Source organism: Zea mays, chromosome 2, assembly GCF_902167145.1.
Source record: "Zea mays cultivar B73 chromosome 2, Zm-B73-REFERENCE-NAM-5.0, whole genome shotgun sequence".
NCBI lineage: Eukaryota > Viridiplantae > Streptophyta > Magnoliopsida > Poales > Poaceae > Zea > Zea mays.
Window position 1 is genome coordinate 16,550,868 of NC_050097.1, and position 11,048 is coordinate 16,561,915.

The following is an 11,048-nucleotide window of genomic DNA, read 5'->3' on the forward strand; positions in this document are numbered from 1 at the left end:
CTTCCAATTATGCAACATTAGTAAGCAATATACGATCTATTTATCAGATTTCAACAACTTTATATCTTAGATTATTCATATCAGATACAACAGACTACTCGCGCGCCTGACTCACTGCTATCGTTTATCAACATTACTGGTATATAGTTTACAAATTATACGATCATCCCACAAGTTATATACGCTGTTTTGTAGTTCCAGTTACGCAACATTATTAAGCAATATACGAACCATTTATTAGATTTCAATATCCACCTCTATATAAATCAGTTGCCAAACAAGCAAGGTTTATTGTAAAAACAAATTAATCGTATCTCATACAACATTCTAATCACTGTCTGACTCACTACTATCGAACTCATTTGTGTGTTTTTTAGATGTTGTTGTCTCATTCCAATCAGGAGCTTTACTGCCACCCTTGTTCCTAGATCCTGGAGGTCGTCCTCTCTTACGTCCAGCAAGGCTTGCCAACCTTTGTCTATTTTCCTCCATTGACAAACATGTCCTACTGTTGTGACCATCATCAATTCCACACTTCTGACATTTCCTGGTCATTTTCTTTGTACCTTTAGCTCCCAATTTAATAACCCTTTCTTCACTCCCCTTTATTGTTCTTCCTTTGGGTCTTGAGTTATTTGGTCTTGTCAAGCTTATCCCATCGACTGCAAATTCCAGTTTCTGCAATTCAAAAGTAAATACTTGTCAGCATATAATATTATGTAGTCCAACATACAGTATTTATACCATTATTACCTTTCTGGCATTATCATTTTGTTCACTGACACCACTAACATTCATTATTGCGTGATCATGCAAATTAATCTGTAATTGACACAAATTTTGTTAAGCTCAATCATAACCCAATAACTCAAACGTATAAATCATGTATATGTATACCTGCAAATCAGTAAAGTTGTTAAAGATATTACCTCTTCTAATGGACGTACTGGTATATGTATTTGATCATTGGCCACACCTTGTTCAAGTATAATAGATACGTCTTGAATTTCCTGAAAATTTGGATGAAAGATCATTATACATCATTTACAAATAAACATTAACAACAGAACAATTCAAACCTTGTTATTCCTTTCGTAAAATTCATCATCCTTTTCGTTGTCTCTATTGGCTTCATCATCGTCCTGAGATTTTATTGTTTCACACCTCATCAATATAATATGATTAATAATATGTTACAACATACATATTAAAACATTACATACCTGTATACCATCTCCTCCACTAGTTCCACATGTTTCCTCAACGTCTATATCTGTTTCCAAACGCGAAAGTACTTCGAGAAGCTCATCCATTACTGTTAGGGCTCTATCATTTCCTGCTTTGGATAAACTAGCATGATGCACTACTTTCATTGCCTTTTTAAGCAACATCTTCTGTCTATATGACTTAGTTTCTCCATCCTTCCCCTTCAAATTCCTATCATCTCTTGAAAACGGAACATCTTGCCTTGCATAGGTGGTGTATCTTTGTAAAATATATTCTTTCGGTATCCGGTCAATCTGAAGATGCATAAACGCGCGTAGTACATGTACACAGAATAGCCCTATAAAACAATAATGATCTTAAGATTTTGTTCATATGTTTTCAATGTATATATTTACTTTGTAGTACTCCATACCTGTATGTTCCCAATGTTTGCATTCACAAGTATACTTTCCTGCATCTTCATCAGCTGTGACTTTGAATTGGTGTTGTCCCCAAACAATTTTATTCGATCTAGTTGTATGTTGCACTACCCAATCATTTGCACCCCCTTCTTCGTCATGCATTATCTTGAATGCGGTGGCATATTTCAAAGATTCCTGGAATCTACACATCACAGCCCTTGTGTATGCTCTTGCAACCCTTATCTCAAACATGTATAGCGTGTTCGTTTCCTTTTGACCCTGTGGCATATATAATGCAAATTAGTTTACACTTATATTAAAGTATCAATATACGACATAACAATTTTATCCTCACCATGCTTCCCACTGCTTCTTTTGACTCTTTCATCTTTCTACTGTGTAGAAGTTTCATCATTTGCTTGGCGAATTGATGAAGCGGAGTATTTGCATCAACATGTGCACTTTTGACAAGCCTGTTCATGCTTTCGCTACGCTGTGTAGACAACATTAGACCACAATAATGATTTTTAAAAAAAGCAGGCACCCAATCCTTACGTATTCCATACAGCTTATCCAGAGTACTGTTATCGTGCAGATCAAAATCTTCAAGTAGCATTGACCATGCAGTCTCAAACTCCAACTCAGTCAAAGGATGATGTATTATAGATTGAAACCGTGTCTTAAAGTCCATTTCCTCAAATCTTGCATACAACTCGTTTAGAAAAGGCATATACCTATTTTGCACATGCCATAGACATAAACGATGTATTGTGTGCGGGAAAACCCTCTCGAGGGCTACTGGCATTGCAGGATCTTGATCTGCAAACATATATGACACAATTGTACGAATCTTATTCCATGTTATATAAAGAAAATAATATCTAATTTAAGCCATAGTTGATGTATATACATTTAATTCATTATTATCAGTCATACCTGTCAGCATCACTCGTGGACCTTCGGTTCCCATGCATGTTTTGAAGGCGTTGAATACCCATTCAAATGTATCAACAGTTTCATCCCCCAACAATGCGAAAGCAAATATAGTGCAATGTAGGTGGTGATTTGAACCAACAAACATACCTAGTGGTTTTTCATACAGATTAGTCTTATGTGTTGTGTCAAATGTAACCGCATCACCAAAATCAATGTAATCCCCTTGCTGGCTTGCATGTGACCAAAATATGCTTAAAATCTTGCCTTCTTTATCCAATTGGAAGTCAGAGAAAAATTGTGGATTATCCTTTTTGCAGGATGCAAAAAAGGATAGTAGCTTTGCCACATCATTTGCATTTCTTTCTCGTTGCTTTGCCTTTTTCCTGAAATTATTGTGAGAATTTAGCATTAGGCAGAAACAACAACCAGCATATATCATTTATGTATATCAATCGGAACATATCATAAACTTACAGGTTATACATGTCCTGTGCTGTTACAGGCACACTCTCAGGACCACCGTGCATTTCTGATACATAATCCATAATACAATGTTGCGGGATTCGACTCTCTTGCATTGAACTTATGAACTCCATGTATTCAGGATCATGCGTCTTGTTGCATTGTAATTGATTCTTTTCGGTATCCTTTTTAAAAAATTCATGATTATGATCCAAGTGCAACAGATCAATACGCACTGATATAACTGTTTCTTTTGCATCATCATAAATTTTTTTAAGTTTCATACCGGCCTTGCATTGTGTCCGTTTCGAACTGGTACTACGTACCTTTGGGTTTGATATTCCCCTTACTGATCTTTTGCCTTCCATCGAGCAATTCAACCACTTACAATTTTTCCGTTCCCTATACTTTTTCAATGGAAATCCAACTTCATATGCATACCTACTATAAAATTTATATGCTTCATCCACCCCACTGAATGTCATACCAACTTTAGGTACTAATCTCGGATCAATTGTAACTTCCTGTGCAAAAAATATAAATTGTATCATCTATGGTACCCTACATATTTTTATGTTGTGTGTAGAACATAACAATTTTCAGCCAAAAGTTTCACAGTGTATGCACAATATAAATACTTAATGTCACACCATCTCTTGCTGCCTTATACTGTATACAATTCAACGTTCAATACTGAAAATTCAAATCAGTTCAATATTACTTACATGTCTCTGCAGAATCACTGGTGTGTCTTGTTCATGATCACCAATAGTACGCATAGTATTAAGGTGCTGCCCTCCTTCAGTTACTGTCATCCTTGATGCCTCAAATATGGTATGTTCATCAACCCCTGGGGCCCTCAAAGCTGCCGGTGGAGTAATTGCGTTTACAGCAGTAGCTGATTCTGTATGCGTAATTCCATCTGACGCTAACTGGTACCCTCCTTGTTCTTCTTCCTGCACCATTGTTACGATATCCAAGCATTGATTTTGTCTATGAACAGACGTCGGCGTCGCATACTCACTTATGGTCTTGTTTCCCCATGGCGCCGCCATCTTCCAGATCAAAATCGCCGTTCACCCAGCAGCGGAATATCAAATGATGCGTACTCACCACTTCTCTGGAAGATTATGATTTTTTTCCCTATACCAAACGTATATCCAATAGTGTGGACGCATATTTCACGGCGCATATCCATTACCCGCTTAATTTTAGGATCGTGGCCGCGCTGATCGTGGGCGATCTGTTCGGGGGAGTAACAGACATCTATGCAATGTTATGAATACATTTACGGTGTCGTAACGGTCTGTTTAAATGCGCTTCCCCCTTTTACGGGTTACACGTCACCGATCCACGTACGAACACGTCGCCCACGTTTGTTTACGCATATTTGTAGAAGCAATTATACTTGCATAACTGTACTGCATTAAAACGGGCCGCCTGGATCGATCCATTCGGTTCGACCACGTTCGGCTCGTCCGACTGGGGCTCCGCGCACCTATATGAAGCCCAGGGCTTCCATTACCAACGCCCTATATATATATATATATCTAAAATTTATAGTAGATGACAACAACCCATTGTAAACAAGGACATCATCTCAAAAGTCCAATAGCTAACAAACAGCTGGCCGACCCACACAGTTTACGGCCCAGCACACTCGACGCCGCAGCCTACTCCTGCACTCATGTGCTTTCATATTCCTTCTCGATGAAAGGTCGCCGCCGCGTCCTCTTGTCTTCCAACTTCCATCGCAAGCGGCCTACGGCCGCCGGCCAGAAAGCAGAAAGAGTCAGCATTCATCATTCAACAGGGACGGTCGGGCGGAGCTGCCATTGCCAAGTCGATTAGCCGAGAGCAGGTTACGAGCTTTGCCCAATCGCCCAAGTCCGGAGTCCCAAGAGACCCAAGACGTGCAGGCAAGACCGCAAGAGTGTTCTTTGTTTTTCTATTAATTTATTAAAGTATTAGTATGATGGATTGATGGTGATGGGTGATGGCGCTGGCACCTTGCGTCCTTGCCCAGTTTCTAGTAGTTTTATTGGTAGGGTTCCTTGCCCACTTTATACCAATTATATAAGTACGTTCTAATTTATTTACAATTTAACTTGTGTTTGTGTATCGTATAATATACAGGTAGTATCCATTAATCCATATGATGGAGCGGTTCTTGAAGAGAAAATTACCACAGCCAGCGAGCGATGAAGGGACTTCACATAGAGATCAAGGTGCATCAACCATCAATGCTCAAACTCGTCCTTCTTTGGTACTGTCACCAAGAGATGTCAATTTAGATGAACTTGCTTATGATCCGGCTGATAGAAAGAGAATAACAGAATATCCTGGCCTAAAGCTACAGGAAGAGATAAGAAGAAGGTATTTGGTTAGAGGTCCTCATAGACCACAACCTGGTTTCAAGTATCCTCAAACAATCATAGCAAAAAAACCACGACGCTTTAACCCAGAATGGTTTGAACAATATGATTGGCTAGAATATAGTGAAAAAGTGGATAAAGCCTTTTGCCTATATTGCTACTTATTTAGAGATTGCATTGAAGGTCAGGCTGGAAATGATGCATTTGTGACAAAAGGGTTTTCTGGATGGAACAATAAAAAAAGACTTGACACTCATGTGGGTGGGATAGGTAGCTATCATAACGAAGCTGTGAAAAGATGTAACAATTTGCTGAATCCAAACCAATCCATCGAATTTGCACTGAAGAAGCAACGGGATATTGCAAAATAGGAGTACTTTATTCGATTAAGTACTTCAATTAATGCTGTTAGGTACTTGTTGCATCAAGGATTAGCTTTTCGTGGCCATGATGAGTCTGAAGAGTCTGATAATAAGGGGAATTTTCTTGAGTTAGTGAAGCTTTTGGCAGAGCAAAATGAAAAGATAAAGAGGGTTGTTCTAAAAAATGCTCCTGACAATCATCAGATGGTGGCTCCATGTATTCAAAAGGATATCGCTAATTGCTTTTCAGAGGTAAGATTGGTTTTCCTTTTTTACATGTGAACTTTCAACTCTCTATGCAGTTTTTGAATTTTAGAATAATCCATAATGTGTTATTTGCAGATCATAGTGAGTTCTATTATTGAAGAAATTGGTGGTGATGTATTTTGTTTGTTGGTTGATGAATCGGCTGATGTTTCTGATAAGGAACAAATGGCTGTGGTTTTGCGGTATGTTGACAAACATGGAGTACTCAAAGAAAGACTTATTGGTGTTATTCATGTTACTGAGACAACAACTTCTTGTCTCAAGTCTAATATTGATGCATTATTTTCCAAGTATAAATTGAGTTGGAAACAAGTCAGAGGCCAAGGTTATGATGGAGCAAGCAATATGAGAGGTGAGTTCATTGGATTGAGAGCTTTGATTATGAGAGAGAATGGTTCAGCATATTATGTTCACTGCTTTGCCCATCAACTTCAGTTAGTCATAGTGGCAGTAGCTAAAAAGAATGATGATATTAGTGATTTTTTTGACATGATATCTCTTCTACTGAATGTGGCTGGAGCTTCTTGCAAGAGAAAAGACATGATACGACAAAGTCAACAAGAAAGAGTAGAAAAAGCCATAGGTAGTGGACAGATCAGTACTGGAACAGGATTGAACCAAGAACAATCTCTTCAAAGACCTGGAGACACACGATGGTGCTCTCACTATAAGACCCTTAAAAGTCTTAACAGCTTGTTCCCTTCTGTTGTCGAAGTTCTTGAATATGTGGAAAAAGATGGCCCAAATGATAAGAAGAAACGGCAAGCTCGTGGGCTACTAGATTATCTGAAGGACTTTGATTTTGTGTTTCATTTGCACTTGATGTTGATGATCTTGGGACATGCAAATTCTTTGTCACTTTGTTTGCAGAGGAAAGATCAGGATATATTAGAGGCCATGTCTGAGGTAAAATTAACCAAGCAAAAATTTCAGCAAATCAGAGATGATGGTTGGGAATGTTTATTGGAGAGAATATATTCCTTCTGTGAAGAGCATGGAATTCCTAAGCTTGAAATGGAGGAACAATATATTGATCGCCATAAACCAAGATCAAAGACAAACAGAACTAATTATCAGCACTATAGATGGGATTGTTTAAACTCGGTTCTTGACTTGCTACTTATAGAGTTCAATGATCGCTTTGGTGAAACAAATTCTAATTTGCTTACTTACATGGCTGCTCTTAGCCCCAAGAATTGTTTTGGTGACTTTAAGGTAGAGAGCTTAATGGAATTAGCTAAGCTCTATCCAGATGATTTTAGTTCAGATGAGTTGAAGGATCTTGCTCATGATCTTCCTATTTACATTGATAATATACAAGCAGATGAAAGATTTTCTAATCTAAACACTATTACTGAGCTTGCTAAAGAGATGGTGGACAAAAATAAGCATCTTGCTTTTCCTTTGGTCTATCGACTATTAAAGTTAGTGCTTGTTTTGCCTGTTGCCACTGCATCTGTTGAGAGGTGCTTCTCAGCAATGAAAATTGTGAAGACAATATTGCGAAATCGCATTGGAAATACATTTATGAACGATTGTATCGTTTGCTTTGTCGAGCCAGCCTATCTAGCCACAATATCAGACAATGTTGTAATAGACCGATTCCAAAAGATGGAGAATCGTAACCGCAAAATGCTTTTATGAGAGGTAAATATCTATGATTTATTTGAAAGAATATTAGTATTGTTAATTATCAAATTATTTCATATCAGTACTTCAATATATGACACATTAAATTTCTATTTTCAGGTTACTTCATCTTTGTCTTTTACACCAGCTTATATTGATGTCTACGCTATTTAGCTATTGACTATTGGCTGTTTTGGACTACTATGGAGCATTTAAATGGTTTGTATCTTATAACCTTTTATTTTAATGTACCATTAAAATATATGTCGTTACACTAGCTAGAAACAAGAACCTTATATACTCTAGTTTCTCGGTGACACCATCGACCAAAAATCTTGGATCCGCCCCTGGTTTTATCTTAATATTGTTTCCAACATATAGGCCAACACTTGCATGCCCAAATTTGCGTTGGCGCAAGTGTGATTCTATGGGTAATATGGTTGAGCAGGAATGAAATTATTTTTGGCAAAAAAGGATTCAATTCTTATTTACGGGGCGTTTTCAAGTCAACTTGTTAGACAAGGTTATGGTGCGCCTACAAAATAAGGAAAATGGGCAAATTCTCAAATGGGCCTGCCGTATATTGGAGACCTTTGCCAATCATGGGTGGCCATCATTTAGAAGGATTAGCTTTATTTAAAGTATTTTCTTTAGGCCTCCTTTGGTAGCCTAGGATCCCTAGAGGATCCCGGCCCATTCCCTGGCTATAGAAACCGCGGGCTGAATTGTCCACAGGGAAAAAAAATATTTGTTTGGTGAGCCACGCTCCCGTCCGGATCCGCGGGGGAGGACGGCGATTTCGTCCCCAGCCTCACGAGGTCGGGAAGGGGTTCCCGCACCCACATTTGTGAACCTCGCCGCCGCCCGTCCCCTGCCTTCACGAACCCGTCGCCGCCCGTCCCCTACTCTTCCTCGTGCACCCACCGTCGCTCGTCCCCTCGTCTTCCTTGCGCTCTCGCCGTCGCCGCCTCCTCACCCTCACGCACTTGAGGCCAGCTGCGGAACGAGGTCGGACGGCGGAGACGAGGTCGAGGTCTGTGACCTCCTCAACTTGCGCAAGACTGCCGAGACTGCAGGGACAAGCTCTTTGCTGCCTCGTCAGCTGCTTCTCGTGAGTACTCCTTTTTTCTTTCATTCTTGCCTTCGCATCCACCACCCGCGCCTTGCTGTAGCTTAGTCGTACGGCATAGTTTGCTGTATGAACACCAGAAGAAGAAGGTCGTGAACAGCAACACGTACACCTTCACGGCCACCATCTTCCATATATGCTGGTTTGAGTGGAAAGGATGATTAATTTGGACGGTTGCTATGCTAGCTTGGGACTGAGAGATGAATGTCGAATGCTTGCTACTGATGGAATTAACTAGTTTGATATTTGTAGCAAGGCCGAGGAGCTAGCAATGTAAGTAGGGTAGAACGTTGAGCTACCTGTGAAGTTCTAGTCTGAATCTCAAGAACTTCTTTTGCCTTTGTTTGCAGGCTTGTAGTATGTGAATATCTTATTTGACAAAGTAATTCTCTGAACTTTTTTACTGCATAAGGCCTGAATTTTGACTAGGACGTATTTTTTTTATTTTTAGTTGGACCACTTTTTATATTTAGGCCTGAACAAAGTATTTATCTGGATCTTATATGGTTAGTTCATTCATTTATTTAGTGTTGCTGTACTGTCCCTACATGTTTCCTTAATATGGGATTCTACATACTCAGCCATGTACACACTTGTCATATTTCTCAAACATGTTCTTTTGTTTTAGGGATACTAACAAATGGGTTCTATAATTGAGTTGATAAGGAAACATTTGAAGCAGGTAGTTATATATAAGCACTCAATTTCTACAACATTTTTTACTTGCTTCAATCTGCTATTTCAGTTTTTTTTGCTAGTAAAATCTGCTATTTAGTTACCTCTATTATTTAATTGCTTAAATCTGCTATTTCAATTTTGTTTCTAGTAAAATCTGCCGCTATTTGAGTTCAGCTATTTATGTTTACATAAGCAAGTGCTTCATAAACATCTAAATCCACACCTTTGTTCCAGTTCAGTAATGTCTTCTCTTTATTACAGATGTGCTGATCCAATTCAGTTTTCAGGGTATGTTGACAATCTGAATTTAGTTCAAGCAATACCTTCTCTTTATTACATATGTTTAAGCAGGTGCTTCATAAACATATGAATTCAGTTCATCAATGTCTTCTTTTTATTACTGAATATTGAATTGAATATAAAGGCTTTCATGTCCCCAAATACAGAGGGTCTCCAAATTGGATATTGAACTGAATATAGAGGAATTGAATATATATACATTTGTCTAAGTTTTCTCATCAACAGGTGATACACAAGGGATTTTCATCAACAAGTGGCCGCCAGAAGAACTGAAACATCAAGATGGCGTTTGCTTTTAGGTCATGCCATTCAGGAGTACACTGAGACTGTTTTATTATGAGACTATGTTTTATTATGATGCACTGAGACTATGTTTGTGTACACTGAGACTATGTTTTATTATGATGCACTGAGACTGTTTTATTAAGCAGTGTGGAGTTCTCAGCTGCTGTTCTCATTTTTAATGCAAGTGTGTTCAATGAGCAGTGTTCAATGACAAACAGTGTTCTCAGCTGCTGCTCATTTTTATGCAAACATTTGTGTCATAGTTCTCAGGTTGACAAACATTTTTATGCAAGTGTGTTCAATGAGCAGTGTGGTGTTCAATGAGCAGTGTGCTGAAATAACACACCTGCTGAAAGAACGGTGTGGAGTTCCCTGCTGGCTGCCAAAGAGCAGCAGGGAAGGAGCCCCGTCCGGGTTGACCGGCCTAGGGAATCTGGATAACAGGGATTATGACCCCTAGATGCTCACTCCCCTGGGTTATCCTCCCCTAGCTGCCAAAGGAGCCCTTACTGTTCGTTGGGAGAAATTTTGTAGAACTTATTTAAAGACAGGTTAAGTGCAACGGAATAAAATTTTCCTTATCTAAAAACAAACAATCTCGTAGGTTCCATGCATGCTGCGACCCCAACCAGACCATGTGACGATGTGATGGTGTCATGACAAACCAGTAGAAGTAATAAGGTCCGTTTGGTTTTAGAAACTAAAAATTAATCTCTTTATTTTAGTCTTATTTAGTATTTAAATTACTAAATGATGAGACTAAAATAGAGACTAAACTGTTTTAGTCTGTAGTCTCTCGAGGGGTGACTAAAAAAACTAAATCATATAAATTTTATTTTTCGTCATTCATTTATTTCAGTTACACTAATGACAGAAAAATATTAAGTGATATTTTAATCATCTTATAATTTATTGAATGTGTTTTAAATACTTTTAGTTTATAGAACTAAACAAGATAAGTACTAAATTTTAGTCCCTGACTAAATAAACCAAACGG

At 38.6% G+C, this 11,048-nt stretch overlaps 1 protein-coding gene and 1 long non-coding RNA gene across 3 annotated transcripts; one reads left to right on the top strand and one right to left on the bottom strand.

The window, feature by feature from the left end:
* Positions 1 to 2,423: 2,423 nt before the first annotated feature.
* On the bottom strand, positions 2,424 to 3,262 carry LOC109944116 (protein FAR-RED IMPAIRED RESPONSE 1-like). Its single transcript, XM_020548775.1, has 3 exons — positions 3,039 to 3,262; positions 2,539 to 2,947; positions 2,424 to 2,447 (listed from the first exon to the last, which is right to left on the bottom strand). Exons 1-3 carry the CDS (start codon positions 3,158 to 3,160, stop codon positions 2,424 to 2,426), a joined length of 555 nt encoding a protein of 184 aa, XP_020404364.1. The 5' UTR covers positions 3,161 to 3,262.
* A 5,110-nt stretch (positions 3,263 to 8,372) lies between these two features.
* LOC103646047 (uncharacterized) lies at positions 8,373 to 10,300 on the top strand. Of its 2 annotated transcripts, XR_561954.3 has the most exons (4): positions 8,373 to 8,770; positions 9,417 to 9,470; positions 9,728 to 9,754; positions 9,992 to 10,300. It is a non-coding gene; the product is annotated as an uncharacterized lncRNA (long non-coding RNA). The 2 variants fall into 2 exon arrangements; XR_561955.3 differs by lacking the exon at positions 9,728 to 9,754 and having other exon boundaries at positions 8,384 to 8,770.
* The last annotated feature ends 748 nt before the right edge of the window (positions 10,301 to 11,048 follow it).

Bases quoted from the DNA above. Each gene is read 5' to 3' on its own strand.
- LOC109944116 (XM_020548775.1), bottom strand. From the start codon at position 3,160: ATGGAGTTCATAAGTTCAATGCAAGAGAGTCGAATCCCGCAACATTGT. The intron at 2,948-3,038 runs GTAAGTTTATGA...CAATAATTTCAG, and splicing joins GCACAGGACATGTATAACCT to GAAAAAGGCAAAGCAACGAG. The intron at 2,448-2,538 runs GTATATACATCA...ATATGTTTGCAG, and splicing joins CTGATAATAATGAATTAAAT to ATCAAGATCCTGCAATGCCA.